Source organism: Cherax quadricarinatus, chromosome 1 (genome assembly GCF_038502225.1).
Source record: "Cherax quadricarinatus isolate ZL_2023a chromosome 1, ASM3850222v1, whole genome shotgun sequence".
Classification (NCBI taxonomy): domain Eukaryota; kingdom Metazoa; phylum Arthropoda; class Malacostraca; order Decapoda; family Parastacidae; genus Cherax; species Cherax quadricarinatus.
In genome coordinates, this window is record NC_091292.1 from 90,749,440 (window position 1) to 90,770,847 (window position 21,408).

Consider the following 21,408-nt stretch of genomic DNA (forward strand, 5'->3'; position numbering starts at 1 on the left):
GCTGGCCGTCTCCCATCAAGGTTGGGTGACCCAAAAAAGAAATGCTTTCACCATCATTCATACTATCAACATGTTGCTAGTGGCTCGCATATACAGCAGTTCAGATGTTCCTCCAAACAGTCAATATCCCAAATTCCTTTTTAGAGTGCAGGCACTGTGCTTCCCTCCTCCAGGATTCAAGTCTGGCTAACCAGTTTCCCTGAATCCCTTCACAAAATATTACTTTGCTCACACTCCAACAGCTTGTTAGGTTCCAAAAACCATTTGTCTCCACTCCTGTCTAACACACTCACAATTGCCTGCTGTATGTTCAAGCCCTTTGCACACAAAACCTTGTTTACCCCCTTCTTCCATCCTTTCCTGGAACAACCCCTACCCTGCCTTTCCTTTACAGATTTATATACCCTCCAAGTCATCCTATTTTGCTCCATCCTCTCTAAGTGAACAAACCACCTCAAGAACCCCTTCTCAGCCCTCTGGATAATACTTTTAATATCTCCTCACCTCCTCTTAATCACCACACTATGAATTCTCTGCATAATATTTACACCACACATTGCCGTCAGAAATGACATCTCCACTGCCTCCAGCCTCCTCCTCACTCCAACACTTACAGCCCATGTTTCAAACCCATATAAGTGTTGATACCACTATACATTCATACATTCCCCTCTTTGCCTCCATAAAAAATTTGAAGCCTGTACAATAAATGATGTACTTTGAAAACCAAATAAGTCACAACATAGAGATTAAATAAGCCATGGCTACCTAACAGCATCCTCAGCTTCACTGACAGTACAGAACTAGCTTAAAGATATGTGTACAGTACATATATTTAACTTTACAATCAAATACTCTAACTTCAACTATGCAGTGTAAAGTGCAGTAGTTTTAAGTTCTGGTTTTAATCTGCCCCAATGCACTGCATAACAAGTGTATTTTTCAGAACGTATGAAGGAAATATCACTTCTTTTTTTGTCAGTTATGTACATTTGGAAACTAAAATTTGTTTTGACTTACCATACCACAGGCGGGGATAGAACCTGCGCTCAGAGAGTCTGATTGCGGGTTCTATCCCCACCCGTGGTATGGTTTGTTTGCAATCGTGTCATTAAAATTTCGTGAGTCTTGTTTTGACTTATTTTGCATTGTATCTTGAGAATAAAAAATATAATCTGACTGATAAATTGCATGTAATAGAGGTAAAATACACCTACCATCCGACTTACGACCGAGTTCAGTTCCGAAAAACCGGTCGTAAGTCGAAATGGTTGTAAGTCGAACTTTACTACTGAATATCAACAAAACATTTTTATAATGACTTTATTTTATTGCTTTATTTTGGTATTTCATGTTTTACTTTACTTTTTTTTGCTGTAAGTACTGTATTTTATACTGTAAGGTTTAGGATAAACACTGTGTACAACACAAATAGTTGTTTATTTCCCAGAAATTTGGCATAAAAAACACGGTCGTAAGTCGAGTGCTCGTAAGTCGAGCAGGTCGTAAGTCGGATGGTAGGTGTACTGCAAGATTGTAATATATTGCCAACTATTAGCCATCTTGTAACACTCCACTAGTGTACTTTGGTGTCTTTCTCACTACCTGTCAGATTATGCTATCATTTATTCTAGTGTACTTTAATTTGCAACTCAAATTAATACTGTATAATTTTTTTGTTGACAGAGAGTTGCTGAAGTGTGTCAGTATGTGGAGCATGGCTTAGAGCGTGGTCTTCGAGAAGGAGTCTTGAATAAGGATTTGTCTGTGCTCAGACAGACATTACATACATATGCAAGCTTGGGAAGTGTTAATCATGCACATCACCTTGTCAGAGAGCTAATAAGAAAAGAACTGGAAGATGTAAGGCATAATTTAATATAATTTTGTAATTACCACTTAGGAATGATTGAAACACAATATGTAGAGAAACCTTGAATGTATGCATATGATAGGGTGGATAAGGTAACAATGCAGCAGATGTTACAAATGTATAGAATAGGTGGTAAGATACTAAAAGGTGTAAAGAGTTTTTATGAGCATAGTGAAGCTTAGCTTAGGGTGTGTAGGAAAGAGGGAGATTACTTTCCAGTAAGAGTACACCTTAGGGATGTGTGCATGATATCACCATGGTTGTTTAACATATTTATAGATGGGGTTGTAAAAAAAGTAAATGCTAGGGTGTTGAGGAGAAGGGTGGGATTAAAATATGCAGAAACAAATACAAAATGGGAGTTGGCACAGTTACTTTTTGCTGATGATACTGTGCTTTTGGGAGATTCTGGAGAAGTTGCAAAAGTAAGTGGACGAATTTGGGAGGGTGTATAAAGGAAGTTGAAAGTGAATGTAGATAGAAGTAAGGTGATGAGGGTATCAAATGAGTTAGGAGGAAAAAAATGGATATCAGAGTGGAGGTAGGAAGTATGAAAGAAGTGAATGTGTTCACATATTTGGGAGTGAACGTGTTGGCATCTGGGTATATGAAAGACAAGGTAAACCATAGAAGTGATAAAGGGAAAAAGGTGGGCAGTGCATTGAGGTATCTCTGGAGAGACAGAATGTTTTTCTTGGAGGCATAGAAAGGAATGTATGAGAATACAGTGGTACCAACTCTTATATGGGTGTGAATGTTGCAGTGAGAAAGAGGCTGGAGGCAGTACTGTTGTGTCTGTGGTCAGTGTGTGGCATCAATACAGCCTCTCCCCACTTAATGATGGAGTTCCGTTCCTAAGACCACGTCATTAAACAAATTCATAGCTAAGTGAAGAGCATACTATAATAGTGGGTTTGTGTCAGCCAATCATGATATTGTTTTAATATCACCTTTGCACCATTTATAACATTTCTGGTATATTTTTAAATGTTTATACAGTTGTGTACTGTATATTGAAATAAACAGAATAGAGAAAATCAGCAGGAATATACATTATTTAGGTATAAATATTGGTCAGAGAGCCTGTCGTAAGTCCGAGACATCGGTAAATGAGTATGTCACTAAGTGAGGAGAGGCTGTATTATGAAGAGAATTTATATTCTGGAAATTAGGAGGAGGTGTGGAGTTAACAAAAGTATTATTCATAGGGCTGAGGATGGGTTGTTGAGGTGGTTTGGTCATTTAGAGAGGATGAAATAAAATAGAATGACTTGGAGGGTGTATAAATCTATAGTGGAGGAAAGGCAGGGTAGAGTTCATCCGTGGAAAGCTTGGAGGGAGTGGGTAAAGGAAGCTTTGTATGCAGGGGGCCTGGACATACATCAGGCATGTGTGAGGATGCTAGATAGGGGTAAGTGGAGGCAAATGGTTTTTGGGACTTGATGAGCTGGTGGAGTGTGGGGAAACCATGTAGCCTGACTTGAGTCCTGGAGATGGGAAGTACAATGTCTGCACTCTAAATGAGGGGTTTGGGGTATTTGCTGTTTATCCCTGTGACTGTTTTGGTCGTATATATACATCTTACGGGCCAGTGTTTCGGATGTATATATACTTAATAATTCTAGCGGCTTCAAATCAAGCGGGAGAAAGCTGGTAGGCCCACATGTGAGAGAATGGGTCTCTGTGGTCGGTGTGCACCATATAAAAAAAATCCTGCAGCACGCAGTGCATAATGAGAAAAAAGAAATCTAACCATTTTTTTTGGATTAAAATGCCAACTTTGAGGTGTATTTTCATATAGTATTTATCACTGTATTCTGGTTTTCATGGTCTCATGTGATAAAATGGAAAACATTTTACAGAGATAGAGGTGATTTTGATTAGTTTCACAATGAAAATGACCTTGAAATTGAGCTCAAAGTAGCAGAAATGTTCGATTTTTACCAATGTTCAAGAGTAAGCAAATCACACCACACGTCCAATACACATCAACTGGGGAGTCTAATAATCTTTCACTAGTGCACTGATATTATTTATACCATTTTTACAATAATGCAGTAGTCTGCATAACAGTAAATCTTCTATTTTTTGTATGAATAAAAAATCAAAATAGAAAGCAATAGTAATATAAGAGGGGCCTAGAGATGTGACTAATGAACAGAGGATATGTTGTTTTAGTGCCAAGAATGTCTACATTGTTTATTCTGGACCCTATTTTGAAATTGGCATCTTTTTTAATTTGCATGAAATTGACCAAATTGCCAATTTCTGACCACTTTATTGGGTAGTTCAAATTGGTAAATGGGCAGTTTCTTGTACTCAGTTGATAGAAAAAATGGAGTTCTAAAGAAATAACTATGAGCTTGGTCAACTGGAACAACGCAATTAGCCAAAAATGGGGCTCAAAGTCAGCAATATCGCTGATGCGTATATGTCGCCGAGACCACTAACTTCGTGGGAGCGTAATTCTGTGAGTTTTCGACCAAATTTTGCACTTTTGGTGTCATTACCATCTGGAAAAGATTCTCTATCATTTCATAGGATTTTTTTTTTTTTTTTGACATAGAATGACAGTTTCAGAAAGGGGCTTGCGAAAGTCAAAGGGTTAAAGTGACATTAAACTGTCATATATGTGCACCTCTGGCAAGACAGTGGTAGTTTGCATGACGGTGAAACTGTTTCTTTTTTTGAATCACCCTGTCTTGGTGAGAGACGCCCAGTATGTTAAAAAAAAATTTCATTCATGAAAGGGATTAATCACGTATAATAATCTTTCAGTTTAAGTGACCTTGTTTTAAGAATTTTCAGAAATAAAGGACAAAATTTCTGAGTCTGTATTTGACAGTAATGGAGAGAGTTTGTTGGTTACAGAATTGTCCGTAACTGTTACCATCAAAGCAAAACAATCTTATCTCTTTCTACCACGGTTGCTATTACTGGCCGCTTTCTTTCTGTATTAGTTTATGAAATTGGGGATTTTCTGTACATATTCAGAAAACATTTCACCAAACACATATAATGTATAGTAAGACCAGGTTAAGTGTGTCAGATAATGCAGTGCAAGAGGGGCATTACAACAAGCTTTCTGGCTTATGTTAGGTTTTTTGTTGTGATCTAGAAAGGAAGTTCGTTAAGGCCAGTGAAGGCCTCTTGATCCAAAGAATTGGACATGTCCTTCCCTTTCTTGTATCGAATCACTACCTATTACCCTAGGCAGTGTATGACCCCTATGGATTTAGCACTCCCCACTAAATATAATATGTGGTGATCTAGGATGATGCGAGTGATGGTTTCTAGCCAAGATGTACATCTTCCTGTTTTCTTGAGTATTGTTGGGGAGTGCAGTGGTCGAAGCTTCAAGACATCTGTGATTATTTCTGTCATTTTCTTGGGAAATGAGAGTAACTTTGTCCCATGCCATAACATGGAAATGCAAGTTAGGTTGCACTGCACGTGCTTTGTTAGTTTTGTCAATCCTACAGGCATATTTATGCTCATAAAGGAGTGTAGGTAAATCTCTGGTAATGTATTTGGCCTAACAGTTTTGAAAATTTCTTTAATGGTCTTGATAGCGACAACTGCTACATCCATATTCGATTTTCAAGGGACCCAGGAAATGTGTTTGCTGTGGATCTGGTGGGTAGAATGAGTCTATATTCAGTTTCTGTTAACTCCTCACTGTGGTGCTGTATAAATGTTGATTCGTGTTTGCAAAAAAAAAAAACGTGAAGTAAATGTGTTAAGAAATTTGGGAGTGGACTTTTCTGTGGATAGGGTCAATGAAAAATGAGGTGAACCATAGAGCTGACAAGAGGAAAAGTAAGGTGGGTGGTGAAGGCATGGAGGCAAAAATAGGTTTGTAATTGAGTATTGTGGTACCTACACTGTTATATGGGTGTGAAGCGTGGGTTTTCAACATTGCATCGAAGAGGAGGCCAGAAAAAGTGGAGATGATGTATTTGAGGATGATGTATTGTGTGAATAGTATGCAGAGAATTTAGAGCTTGGAGATTAGGTGTAGGGTTACTAAAAGTATACGTATATCAGAGGGCTGAGGAGGGGTTGTTGAGGGAGATTAGTGCATTTAGAAAGGAGGGAGCAAAATAGGATTACTAGGAAAGTACATGTATATAAATCTTATAGGAAGGGTAGGGGTCATTCAAGAAAAGGTTGGTTGGAAAGGGGTAAAGGTTTTGAATGCTAAGAGTTTGAACATTCAACAAGTTTGTGTGAGTGCATCAGATTAGAGTGAGTGGAGGCAAGTGGTTTTTATGATCTGATATGCTGTTAGAGTGTGAGCAAAGTAACATTTATGAAAGGATTTTAGGAAAACAGTTAGCCACACTTGAGTCTTGCAGGTGAAAAGTATAGTATCTGCAGTCTGAAGGGGGAGCGAGGATGTTGTTGTCTCAGAGGGGCATCTGAACTGTGATATTGGCACATTCTGGCAAGAATATGTTTCCTCTCTCTTTTTTTTTGGGGGGGGGGGGGGGAAGACTACTTCAGTGGGAGATGGCTGGTGTGTTATAAAAAGTAGTTAGCATTTTTATTCTTTTTCACTGGCTGAATATGAACTCAAAAATTAGCACGAACTATATATTTCTCTTTTGCAGATAATCAGTGAAGCAGCTTTACGCTCAGATCCTCGAGGTCTTCCAGGGATGTATTCAAACACTTTGACAGCTACCAAAAATGTTTGTCAGCCTCTACTTTCTGTCACTACAGGTCATGGGTAGGTAACTTACTGTAATAGGTAGATTTAACCCTTTGAGGGTCCGTGCCGTAGATCTACGGCTTTACGTTGAGGGTCCAAACCGTAGATCTACGTCATGAGCTCAGCTCACTCTGATAAGCTGTGAGCAGTAAATTTTGGCCTAGATATGAGAGAATACATCTGTGTGGTATGTGTGCACCTCATAAAACAAATCCTGCAGCACACAGTGCATAATGAGAGGAAAAAACTGAGACCATAATTTTCGATTAAAACAGCAACTTTGCAGTGTTTTTTCATGTGTTTTTTATAGTTGTATTTGCGATTTCTTGGTCTCATTTGATAGAATGGAAGATATGTTACAGAAATAGAGATGATTTTGATTGGTTTTAATACTGGAAATGGCTTGAAACTGAGGTCAAAGTAGCGGAAATGTTAAATTTTTGCCGATGTTCAAGAGTAAACAAATAACCTCATATGTCTAGTACATGCCTGCTGGTGGGTCTAATATACATTCACAAATGTGGTGATATTATTTATACAATTATTACAATATTGCACAACAGTAAATCTTCTATACAGTGGACCCCCGCATAGCGACCTTAATCCGTGCAAGAGGGCTGGCTGTTATGCGAAATGTTCGGTATGCGAATGAATTTTCCCCATAAGAAATAATGGAAATCAAATTAATCCGTGCAAGACACCGAAAAGTATGAAAAAAAAATTTTTACCACATGAAATATACATTTTCCTACACACAAAGAGAAGGATACATGCACAATAGTAGAGTAGTACATGCACAATATATATTGTGCATGTACTACTCTACTAAATGAAGAATAAATGACACTTACCTTTATTGAAGATGCAGCAATGACTGATGAGACACTGTGTCCTGGGAGTGCCTTTTCCTCCTGAGTACTGTAGGTCCTGTTTGGTATTTTCTTCCAGAACATGCCTTATCACACTGTGTATGCCACTACGATTCTTAAATCTCTCAAACCAACCTTTGCTGGCTCTAAATTCACCAATATGAGCACTAGTTCCAGGCATTTTCCCTGTTCACCTGGGTGTTAGTCGACTGGTGTGGGTTGCATCCTGGGAGACAAGATTAAGGACCCCAATGGAAATAAGTTAGACAGTCTTCGATGACACTGACTTTTTTGGGTTATCCTGGGTGGCAAATCCTCTGGGGTTAATTGTTTCTTGGTATTCTCAATAAGCCACACCAACAACGGTGGTACAGCAGCTGACGGTGGTACAGCAGCAACAGACGATGCTACAGCAGCAACAGACGATGCTACAGCAGCAGCAGACGATGCTACAGCAGCAACTGACGATGTTACAGCAGTAGCAGACGATGCTACAGCAGCAGCAGCAGACGATGCTACAGCAGCAGCAGCAGCTGACGGTGGTACAGCAGCAACAGACGATGCTACAGCAGCAACAGACGATGCTACAGCAGCAGCAGACGATGCTACAGCAGCAACTGACGATGTTACAGCAGCAGCAGACGATGCTACAGCAGCAGCAGCAACAGACGATGCTACAGCAGCAGCAGCAGCTGACGGTGGTACAGCAGCAACAGACGATGCTACAGCAGCAACAGACGATGCTACAGCAGCAGCAGACGATGCTACAGCAGCAGCAGACGATGCTACAGCAGCAGCAGACGATGCTATAGCAGCAGCATATGATGCTACAGCAGCAGCAGACGGTACTACAGCAGCAGCAGCAGCTGATGGTGGTACAGCAGCAGCAGCTGACGGTGGTACAGCAGCAGCAGCTGACGGTGGTACAGCAGCAGCAGCAGCTGTACCACCAATAGTAGCGATGGTTGATTGGGGTTTATTATACAACCTGGCCAGCTCGGAGACACGCACTCCACTTTCATACTTATCAATGATCTTTTTGTTCATCTCCATAGTAATTCTCACCCTTATTGCTGTAGGGTTGGCACTAGAAGCTTTCTTGGGGCCCATGGTCACTTATTTTCCAGAAAAAATCACCAAAAACACTGTAATAATACGAAATGTTCCGATTGTATGCTTGGATGTTACCGCGGAGGCTGGCTGGTAAACAATGCCACCGGCGGAACATGTGAGCGTGGCTCAGGCCGCACATTGGACGCGTCTCGGACGAAGGGCGTTGAGCGGGTTTTTGGGCGGTATGTGAGGCAAAATTTTTGCGATCAAAGCGTCCGGTATGCGGATTGTACGGTATGTGATGCGTCCGGTATGCGGGGGTCCACTGTATTTTGGTTTGAACAAAAATTCATTATGTGAATAAAAAATCAAAATGGAATTCATTAGTAAAGCCTGAAAGCATAACTAATGAACAGAGGAAATGCTAGTCTAGTGCTAGGAATGCCTGCAGTGTTTATTCTGGACCCTATTTTGAAAGTGGAGTACAGTGGACCCTCGCTTAACGCTATTAATTCGTTCCTGAGAGCTCAACATTAGGCGAAATTATCATTAGGCGAATTAATTTTCCCTAATGGAAATCAAATTAATCCATTCCTGACACACCAAAGTATGAACAAAAAAAAATTTTTACCACATGAAATATTAATTTTAATACACATAAACTGAAGAAGACATGCACAGTTACATGACACTTACCTTTATTGAAGATCTGGCAATGATTGATGGGATGGGAGGAGGGGAGACTGTGGATGGTGTTAATGTTTAGAAGGGGAATCCCCTTCCATTAGGTGGCAAGTCCTTTTCCGGGGTTACTTCCCTTCTTCTTTTAATGCCACTAGGACCAGCTTGAGAGTCACTGGACCTCTGTCGCACAACATATCTGTCCATAGAGGCCTGTACCTCCCGTTTCTTTGTGACATTCCTAAAGTGTTTCACAACATTGTCAGTGTAATAGTCACCAGCACGGCTTGCAATAGCTGTGTGAGAGTGATTTTCATCAAAAAAGGTTTGCACTTTAAGCCACATTGCACACATTTCCTTAATCTTTGGAGTATGTAAAGTAAAAGGACACAAGTGCAACTAATGTGATATTTTATTTCGCTCTCCAGGAGCTTTGTCAAGCCGGCTTGACAAAGCTCCTGGAGAGCAAAACGTTGCCACAATAAAATGTCGCATTAGTTGCACTTGTGTCCTTTTACTTTACATATTGTTGGTAATTCTACCAACATTATTACAATCTTTGAGTAGGCAACTTCTTCAATTTCTCTATCCCCTCCTCCAAAGCCGTTTCCTCAGGTGTGGCCTCTTGCTGTTGAAGATGATCTAGCAGCTCATCAGTGGTTAGTTCTTCATTGTCCTCCTCCACCAACTCTTCCACATCCTCCCCACTAATCTCCAACCCCAAGGACTTCCCCAATGCCACAATGGATTCCTCAACTGGCATAGGATTCCCAGGGTTAGCCTCAAACCCTTCAAAGTCCCTTTTGTCTACACATTCTGGCCACAGTTTCTTCCAAGCAGAGTTCAAGGTCCTCTTAGTCACTTCCTCCTAAGCCTTACCTATAATGTTTACACAACTGAGGATGCTAAAGTGATGTCTCCAAAACTCTCTTAGAGTCACTTGAGTTTCTGAGGTCACTACAAAGCACCTTTCAAACATAGCTTTTGTGTACAGTTTCTTGAAGTTGGAAATGACCTGCTGGTTCATGGGCTGCAGGAGAGGAGTGGTATTAGGAGGCAAAAACTTGACCTTAATGAAGCTCAGTTCCCCAGAAAGTTGCTCTGCCACTTCTGAAGGATGACCAGGAGCATTGTCTAATACCAGGAGGCACTTAAGGTTTAATTTCTTTTCAATTAGGTAATTTTTCACAGTGGGGGCAAATGCATGGTGTAACCAGTCATAGAAAAAGTCCCTAGTGACCCATGCCTTACTGTTTGCCCTCCACAGCACACACAAATTAGCCTTGAGGACATTGTTTTTCCTGAACACTCTGGGAGTTTCAGAGTGATACACCAATAAAGGCTTCACTTTGCAATCACCACTAGCATTGGCACACATCAACAGAGTAAGCCTGTCTTTCATAGGCTTATGTCCTGAGTGCCTTTTCCTTCTGAGTAATGTAGGTCCTGCTTGGCATTTTCTTCCAAAACAGGCCTGTTTCGTCGCAATTAAACACTTGTTCAGGTTTCAGTCCTTCACTGTCTATGTACTCCTTGAATTCCTGCACAGATTTTTCAGCCGCTTTGTGGTCTGAACTGGCAGCCTCACCATGCCTTATCACACTATGTATGCCACTACGATTCTTAAATCTCTCAAACCAACCTTTGCTGGCCTTAAATTCACTCACATCACCACTAGTTACAGGCATTTTTCTAATTAAATCGTCATGCAACTTCCTAGCCTTTTCACATATGATCGCTTGAGAGATGCTATCTCCTGCTATCTGTTTTTCGTTTATCCACACCAGTAACAGTCTCTCAACATCTGTCACTTGCGATCTCTGTTTCAAAAACTAAGTTGCACCTTTGGCAAGAACAGCTTCCTTGATTGCCGTTTTCTTGGCCACAATAGTAGCAATGGTTGATTGGGGTTTTGTGTACAACCTGGCCAGCTCGGAGACACGCACTCCACTTTCATACTTAGCAATGATCTCTTTCTTCATATCCATATTAATTCTCACCCTTTTTCCTGTAGGGTTGGCACTAGAAGCTTTCTTGGGGCCCATGGTGACTTATTTTGCAGGTGCAATCACTAAAAAGGCTGTGATAATATGAAATGTTCCAATTGTATGCTTGGAAGCGACCGCGTTGGCTGGCTTGTAAACACTGGCACCCACGGAACAAGTGAGGCGGGCTCAGGCCGCACGTGGACGCATCTCGAATGAATAGCGTTGAGCGAGTTTTTTAGCGCTAGCCGAGGCAAAATTTTTGCGTTAAAATGGATTGCTAGGCAGATTTAACATTATGCCATGTGTTCGCTAGGCGAGGGTCCACTGTATTTTGAACTTTGCTTTAAATTGGCCAAATTACCAATTTCCAATCACTCTCTTTTGTATTTGAAACAGTTGACTTGGTGAATTCTTGTGCTCAGTCGATAGAATAGAAGTATTAATAGTGAAATAGCTAAGAATTTGGTCAACTGGAATAATGTAATTGGCCTAAAATGGGAGTCAAAGTCGGCAAAATCGCCGATGCTTAAATATCGCTGACACATCAAAATTCGCGAGAGCATAATTTTGTAAATTTTCCATCAACTGTCGTACTTTTTGTTTTATTACCTTCAGAAAAAGATTTTCTACCATTTCATAAGAAAAAATAACAAAATTATTTTTTGAAAATTCATGGACACTTGTGCACACTTTGAAATTTGGCCTCTGGACCCTGAAAGGGTTAAATCTCAAAGTACTCTATCAGAATTTAAAACTTTAGTCTTTTGCCTTTCACCCCTAAACGGTCCAAACATATATATACGTTCTTACTGCTAGCGCCCCAAACACATATAGTATATGTTTTATTTTTCCTGCCTCCAAATTTGGCACAATTGGCCTGAGATGCCTGGTCAGCATAGAATGGGTCTTAACACTCGGTATGCACCATATTAAAAAAATCTGGGACCACTTAGTACCTTGTGGGAGCACCAGTTAAATTGAACGCCAGCTAGAGCAAACAGTGTGGCAAACACCAAGGATTCACTGATGTAATGTTATATTAACACTCCCCTTTTAAGAGGAAAGTGATAACCCCAAGTTTAGGGTCTGTCTGTCTGTCTGTCTGTCTGTATCTGTCTCTATCTCTTTTTATCTGTCTCACAGGTACACACAAATACAATTATACATAGTGTAAATTACCTAGGATAACCTTAAAAATCTGAAGTGCTATACTGTGCTTGTAGATATAATGCATAAGAATACCTGTTTGTTCACAGTGGCTCTCTCTGAGACAGAGAGAGAGAGAGAGAAGCACAGAGACAGAAAGAGACAAGCAGACAGAGAGACAAGACAGAGAGACAGATAATCAGAGACAGAGATCAAGCTCATCAAATGTCACCCCTTATCTTTTCACCCTCGCTGGCGCCCATCTAATATCATCCCTTATCTCATCTTACCTCTGCACCCTCGTTGGCACCCATCAAATGTCATCCCTTATCTCATCTTATCACTGCCTTCTTGGATGCTTGTCACTGACACATATCTTACACATTGCTTCAAGGGAACTTCTTTCTTCTTTCATCTTCTTTCTTCCTTCTTTTTCCTTCTTCCTTCTTCTTCCATACTCCCGTGTAACCAAAACATTGCTGGGACCTACAAATACTTTGTACATGTATATATATTCCTAGACAATAGTAAATGACCAAGGCAGGTGTAAATGTCCACCTGTCAATATGTTTGTGACAATTTGAATACAATTTCAGTACCTAATATTAGTATCAGAACGAAGATTGGTTACGAAATGACAAGAACTACAATAAATTGTAATTATCAGGACATAAAAATTATATTAAAAAAGATAAAAATGAGAAAAAAAAGTATATCGGCAAAACTTCTGCAAGCGGCAGGACTCGATGGTGGCGTCAGGTGAGCATTAAGTGCCAGCTTTGCAGCCTCATGTCTCAGTAAGTACTGACCCTATTTTTTTTATTTTAATCCTATAACGCTTAGAAAAATTTTCTCTTTATTTCAATGAAAAAAAAATGATTTTTTTATTTTTCAAAATAGTATTCAGGGCACTGGATGAGAGAACGTATATACGTTTAGACCATTTAGGGGTTAAACCTGAAAAAAAAAAAAATCTTATATTAATTTCCTGTGTCAGTTTCAGCCATTATTCCTGTTTCTGCTTGTTAAGATCTTATGTGTATAGTTGTGAATGAAGTTTAAAAAATAATTAAAGCTTTAAATTTTTATTATAGGAGCTGGGTGTCAGCAACACTGGGCTATATACAGTTCATTGCCTCATCAAACTTTTTAACTTTTTCAGTGGCTCATACTTAACCCTTTCAGGGTCCGTCCCGTAGATCTACAGCTTTATGTTCAGGGTCCAAACCGTAGATCTACGCCATGAGCTCAGCTCACTCTGATAAACTGTGAGTGGTACATTTGGGCCTAGATATGAGAGAATACATCTATGTGGTATGTGTGCACCACATAAAACAGATCCTGCAGCACACTGTGTATAATGAGAGAAAAAAAATGAAATCATGATTTTTCGATTAAAACAGCAACTTTGCAGTGTTTTTTCGTATGTTTTTTATAGTTGTATTTGCAATTTCTTGGTCTCATTTGATAGAATGGAAGACATATTACAGAAATAGGGATGATTTTGATTGGTTTTAGCACTGGAAATGGCTTGAAACTGAGCTCAAAGTAGCAGAAATGTTAAATTTTTGCCGATATTCAAGAGTAAACAAACGACCTCACACGTCTAATACACGTCAGCTGGTGGGTCTAATATACATTCACAAATATGGTGATGATATTTATACAATTATTACAGTATTGCATAACAGTAAATCTTCTATTTTTTGGTGTGATTAAAAATTCATTATGTGAATAAAAAATCAAAATGGAATTTATTTGTAAAGCCTCAAAACATAACTAATGAACAGAGTAAATGTTAGTTTAGTGCCAGGAATGCCTACATTGTTCATTCTGGACCCTATTTTGAAATTGGAATATTTTGAACTTTGTGTTAAATTGGCCAAATTAACAATTTCCGATCACTTTATTTTGTAGTTGAAACAGTTGACTTGGCGATTTCTTGTGCTCAATCGATAGAATAGAAGTAATACTAGTGAAATAGCTAAGAATTTGGTTGACTGGAATAATGTAATTGGCCTAAAATGGGAGTCAAAGTCGGCAAAATCGCCGATTCGTAAATATCGCTGACACATCAAAATTCGCGAGAGCATAATTTCGTCAATTTTCCACCAAATTTCGTACTTTTTGTTTTATTACCTTCACAAAAAGATTCTCTACGATTTCATAAGAAAAAATAACAAATTTTTTTTTTGAAAATTCTTGGACACTGGTGCGTGACTCCAGATTTGGGCCTTGGACCCTGAAAGGGTTAGATCTGTGAGTACAGGTCCGCCATCAGAAATCCGGCAATCAGTTATTCGGTTCCTTCAGTTATTCGGCACTAATTTTGGCTAGCATAATTTCAAATTTTCAGGGTCGCCACACCAACCTGCTGGTACTGTTTGGTGGCGCTACTTGCTGCATAAGTCATTCCAATTTCTTTTTCTCCATTTATTGTTTTAACCTGCTTACTTTTAGCCCTAGCCATGGTTCCAATGAATAAAAGAAATGCTTCTCATTATGTAAAGCACCTACACAGTACATTATCCATTAAAGATAAGGTGGCTTTGAAGCCACTGTCGGTTGTCATGAGCTCAGTCTCATGAAGCAGGAGAATATGCTTTATTATTATGCTAATATCAACACTACAGCTTATTTGCCTATCACAATTGATCTAATATGACATAAGAAACAATATAAATAACATAAAACATGTTAAATACTCCAGAATGAATAATATTTGGCATAACACCGAGCAGTTCGACAGAGTTATGAAGAGGATATGGTAAACAAATACCATTCTCCTATCCTTGTCTTGGTGGCTTATATTAGAGAAAACGGAGTATAGCACAGGGCTAACTATGATATACACTCGTACTCCACCATAAACATGAAACAAAAAAGTTATTTTCTCTCTATAGATTATCACACATAGCAGCATATGTGTAGAGAACCTAGGATAACCCCAAAAAAGTCAACATGGCTTATTTTTAGTACCTGGCTTGGGTTAGCCATATATGATTTTTGGTAAATATTCGATTCCCAGCCAGGGTAGAAACATTAGGCGTGTTTCTTTACACCTGTTGTCTATGTTTACCCATCAGTAAATGGGTACCTGGGTGTTAGTCAACTAGTGTGGGTGTTATCCTGGGACACTGACCTAATTTTCTTGAAATACTCAGCATAACAAGTGCCTTTCTATACAGTAGTATGTCACTCCTGAATAAACTTACTTACTGATGTCAACTAGGCCTGTATACCTTGTACATGTACGTGTAGTAAATAAAGATATTATTATTATTATTATTATTATTATTATTATTATTATTATTATTATTATTTTCTCAGTTGTTTGTTGGGTTATCTTATTCAAACTTGGGCAATGTATGATGGAAAGATACTTCTTCACGTACACCAAAAATGAAAGAAATCAGACCATAAATAGCGGAGTTCACTTCTCAGCCATTAGCGGCCGCTTAGCGGTATATTTTTGTATGGTTGTTATGGTTATATTCTCATTTTTTCGGTCTCATTTGATAGAATGAAAGATATATTACAGAAATAGATATGATTTTGATTGCTTTCATGACGAAAAGTACCTTGAAATTGCGCTCACAGTAGCGAAAATGTTCTATTCTTTAGCGAAGCTCAAGAGTAAACAAATGACGTCACCGTCCAATACCTGTCCGCCTGCCAGTCCAAATTCCAATACGGAGTCAAGAATGGATTGATATTATTTATACAATTATTACAATAATGCAGCAGTCTGCATAACAGTAAATCTTTTTTTTTTTTTTGTGAATAAAAATTCCAAATGGTAAGCAAGAGTAATATAAGAGGGGCCTGTAGCCGTGACTAATGAACAGAGAAAATGTTATTTTAGTGCCAGGAATGTCTGCATTGTTTATTCTGGATCCTATTTTGAAATTGGCATCTGTTGAAATTTGTGTGAAATCGGCCAAATTGCCAATTTCTGACCACTTTATTGGGTAGTTGAAATAAGTGAATGGGCGGTTTCTTGTACTCAGTTGACAGACTAGAAGTAAATAAGTTTATTCAGGTATACACAAATACAGTTACATAGATTATCATACATAGCAGTGTATGTATAGAGAACCTAGGATAACCCAGAAAAGTCAGACAAAGTGACTTATTTCCAGTACCTGGCTTGGGCTTGCCATATATGATTTTTGGTAAATATTTTTTTTTCTCGGTTGTTTGTTGGGCTATCTCATTGAAACTTGGGCAATGTATGATGGAAAGATGCTTCTTAACGTACAACAAAAATAAAAAAGACTGACGATAAATAAGGGAGTTCACTTCTCAGCCATTAGCCGCCTCTTTGCAGTATATTTTCGTATGGTTTTTATGGTTGTATTCTCATTTTTTTGGACTCATTTGATAGAATGGAAGATATATTACAGAAATAGACATGATTTTGATTGCTTTCATGACGAAAAGTACCTTGAAATTGAGCTCAAAGTAGCGGAAATGTTCGATTTTTGCCAATGTTCAATGAACTGTGTAAGTCAAGTTGGTTAATTTTATTAAGTGTATTCTAACCTAACCACTCTGTAATTCGGCAAACTCAGTAATCCGGCACACTACAGGTCCCAATGATGCCGGATTTGTGATGGAGGACCTGTAGCTTGAATTACCAAATTCTCTGCACTTTATAGGATAGTTCTGATAGGTGAATGAGCAGTTTCTTGTGTTTAATCAACAGAACAAAAGGCATACTACTAGCAAAATAGCTAAAAATTTAGTCAAATTGAGCAATGGGATTGACTTAAAATAGGACTCAAAAATTGTCAGTGAGTAAATTGCGCCCATGTTAGTAACTACACGCCTACGTTATTCCATAAGTTTTCCATCAAATTTTGTATTTTTGGTGAAATTATCTAAAGAAAAATAATCTCTACAATTTCAGAAGAGAAAATATTTAAAAAAATGCCAACACAGCACTCTTAATTTTGGGGCTTCCAACAGTGAAGAGCTTAATGCATCTAAATATTGTGCACTGTATATATAGAGGATTCATACATAAAATTACTTGGAGCATTATGGTTTCCTAAATAAAAGTAGTATATATTCATCAATAAATTTGGTCAAATTGACTAATATAACCACTTCATCGTCTGTGCCATAGTACAATGGGTTTGAGGTCGCTGTCTGTGCTGTAGTACTACGCTATGAGCTCAGCTCACTCAGATGTGAGTGGTAAATATGGGCCTAGATATGAGAGAATGGGGTCTATGCAGTAAATATGTACCATATAAAAAAATCCTGCAGCATCCAGTGCATAATAAGAAAAAACTGCCACTGTTTTTGGTTTAAAACAGGGACTTTGTGATGTATTTTCATATGGTTTTTATGGCTGTATTCTTGGTTTCTTGGTCTCATTTGATAGAACGGAAGATATATTACAGAAATAGACATTATTTTGATTGGTTTCATGGCTGAATATAGCTTGAAATTGAGCTCAGAGTAGCAGAAATGTTTGATTTTTCCAGTATTCAAGAGAACACGTTACCTCACTTCTCCAGTACGTATCCAACTGGTCAGTGTAATACACGTTCAGGAATGCACTGACATTATTTATACAATTATTAGAATAATGCAGTGGTCTGCATGGCAGTAAATCTTCTATTTTTGTGTGACTAAAAATTCCTAATGAAAAGTAAGTGTAATACAGGAGAGGCCTGGGAACATAACTAATGAACAGAGGAAATGTATTTTTAGTGCCAGGAATGTCTACATTGTTTATTTTCAACCCTATTTTGAAATTGACAATTTTTTAATTTTGTGTGAAAATGGCTAAATTGCAGTGGACCCTAGGATAATGTAATTAATCCATTCCAGAGACAGTGTCTTATACCGAATCTGACTTAATCCGAATTAATTCTCCTCGTAAAAAATAATGGAAGTCCAATTAATCTGTTACAGACACCCAAAAGTATTAAACAAAATAATTTTTTTACATGAAGTATACATTTCCCTACACAGAAAACAATGCGACATGCAAAGCAAAACATTACTAAAATGACACATACCTTTATTGAAGACTTATTGATGAGTGATGAGACGGGAGGAGGGGAGAGGATGGAGGTGTACTATTGTTTGGAAGGTGAATCCCCTTCCATAAAGACTTCAGGTACCAAGTCCTTTTCTAGGGTTACTTCCCTTCTTTGTCTTTTAATGCCACTAGGACCAGCTTGAGAGTCACTGCACACCTGTGGCACTAATTATCTGTCCAGAGAGCTCTGTTTCTGGCATCTCTTTAAGATTTCCCTAAAATGGGACACAACATTGTCATTGTAGATGTTGCCAGCACAGCCTCCAACAGCTGTGTCATTGTTTCGTTCATCCATAAATATTTTTTTTATTATTATCGCACTGGCCAATTCCCACCAGGGCAGGGTGGCCCAAAAAACAAAAACTTTCACCATCATTCACTCCATCACTGTCTTGCCAGAAGGGTGCTTTATACATCAGTTTTTAAACTGCAACATTAACACCCCTCCTTCAGAGTGCAGGCACTGTACTTCCCATCTCCAGGACTCAAGTCCGGCCTGCCGGTTTCCCTGAACCCCTTCATAAATGTTACTTTGCTCACACTCCAACAGCACGTGAAATATTAAAAACCATTTGTCTCCATTCCTCATATCAAACACGCTCACGCATGCCTGCTGGAAGTCCAAGCCCCTCGCACACAAAACCTTCTTTACCCTCTCCCTCCAACCTTTCCTAGGCCGACCCCTACCCCACCTTCCTTCCACTACAGACTGATACACTCTTGAAGTCATTCTGTTTCGCTCCATTCTCTCTACATGTCCGAACCACCTCAACAACCCTTCCTCAGCCCTCTGGACAACAGTTTTGGTAATCCCGCACCTCCTCCTAACTTGCAAACTACGAATTCTCTGCATTATATTCACACCACACATTGCCCTCAGACATGACATCTCCACTGCCTCCAGCCTTCTCCTCGCTGCAACATTCATCACCCATGCTTCACACCCATATAAGAGCATTGGTAAAACTATACTCTCATACATTCCCCTCTTTGCTTCCAAGGACAAAGTTCTTTGTCTCCACAGACTCCTAAGTGCACTGCTCACCCTTTTCCCCTCATCAGTTCTATGATTTACCTCATCTTTCATAGACCCATCCACTGACACGTCCACTCCCAAATATCTGAATACATTCACCTCCTCCATACTCTCTCCCTCCAATCTGATATCCAATCTTTCATCACCTAATCTTTTTGTGATCCTCATAACCTTACTTTCCTGTATTCACTTTTAATTTTCTTCTTTTGCATACCCTACCAAATTCATCCACCAATCTCTGCAACTTCTCTTCAGAATCTCCCAAGAGCACAGTGTTATCAGCAAAGAGCAACTGTGAGAACTCCCACTTTATGTGTGATTCTTTATTTTTTAACTTATGCCTCTTGCCAAGACCCTCGCATTTACTTCTCTTACAACCCCATCTATAAATATATTAAACAACCACAGTGACATCACACATCCTTGTCTAAGGCCTACTTTTACTGGGAAATAATTTCCCTCTTTCCTACATACTCTAACTTGAGCCTCACTATCCTCATAAAAACTTCACTGTTTTCAGTAACCTACCTCCTACACCATACACCTGCAACATCTGCCACATTGCCTCCCTATCCACCCTGTCATACGCCTTTTCCAAATCTATAAATGCCACAAAGACCTCTTTAGCCTTATCTAAATACTGTTCACTTATATGTTTCACTGTAAACACCTGGTCCACACACCCCCTACCTTTCCTAAAGCCTCCTTGTTCATCTGCTATCCTATTCTCTGTCTTACTCTTAATTCTTTCAATAATAACTCTACCATACACTTTACCAGGTATACTCAACAAACTTCTTCTTTCTTTCTTCTTTCAACGTACCAGCCGTATCCCACTGAGGTGGGGTGGCCCAAAAGAAAAAACTGAAGTTTCTCCTTTTAAATTTAGTAATATATACAGGAGAAGGGGTTACTAGCCCCTTGCTCCCGGCATTTTAGTCGCCTCTTACGACACGCATGGCTTACAGAGGAAGAATTCTGTTCCACTTCCCCATGGAGATAAGAGGAAATAAACAAGAACAAGAATTAGAAAGAAAATAGAAGAAAACCCAGAGGGGTGTGTATATATATGCTTGTACATGTATGTGTAGTGTGACCTAAGTGTAAGTAGAAGTAGCAAGACTTACCTGTAATCTTGCATATTTATGAGACAGACAAAAGACACCAGCAATCCTACCATCATGTAAAACAATTACAGGCTTTCGTTTTACACTCACTTGGCAGGACGGTAGTACCTCCCTGGGCGGTTGCTGTCTACCAACCCACTACCTATACTCAACAAACTTATCCCCCTATAATTTTTGCACTCTCTTTTGTCCCCTTTGCCTTTATACAAAGGAACTATGCATGCTCTCTGCCAATCCCTAGGTACCTTCCCTTCTTCCATACATTTATTAAATAATTGCACCAACCACTCCAAAACTATATCCCCATCTGCTTTTAACATTTCTATCTTTATCCCATCAATCCCGGCTGTCTTACCCCCTTTCATTTTACCTACTTCCTCACGAACCTTCCCCACACTCACAACTGGCTCTTCCTCACTCCTACAAGATGTTATTCCTCCTTGCCCTATACACAAAATCACAGCTTCCCTATCTTCATCAACATTTAACAATTCCTCAAAATATTCCCTCCATCCTCCCAATACCTCTAACTCTCCATTTAATAACTCTCCTCTCCTATTTTTAACTGACAAATCCATTTGTTCTCTAGGCTTCCTTAACTTGTTAATCTCACTCCAAAACTTTTTCTTATTTTCAACAAAATTTGTTGATAACATCTCACCCACTCTCTCATTTGCTCTCTTTTTACATTGCTTCACCACTCTCTTAACCTCTCTCTTTTTCTCCATATACTCTTCCCTCCTTGCATCACTTCTACTTTGTAAAAACTTCTCATATGCTAACTTTTTCTCCCTTTCTACTCTCTTTACATCATCATTCCACCAATCGCTCCTCTTTCCTCCCGCACCCGCCTTCCTGTAACC

At 39.1% G+C, this 21,408-nt stretch overlaps 1 protein-coding gene across 3 annotated transcripts in view; it reads left to right on the forward strand.

Annotated features, from left to right (window-relative positions):
* Cog2 (conserved oligomeric Golgi complex subunit 2) overlaps nt 1–21,408 on the forward strand; it is a 150,157-nt gene that overhangs the window by 58,261 nt on the left and 70,488 nt on the right. For all 3 annotated transcript variants that reach the window (XM_070083863.1, XM_070083875.1, XM_070083870.1), the window contains exons 5-6: nt 1,687–1,863; nt 6,487–6,605. In XM_070083863.1, the coding sequence (XP_069939964.1) occupies nt 1,687–1,863; nt 6,487–6,605 (296 nt within the window). The remainder of the gene's footprint in view (nt 1–1,686; nt 1,864–6,486; nt 6,606–21,408) is intronic.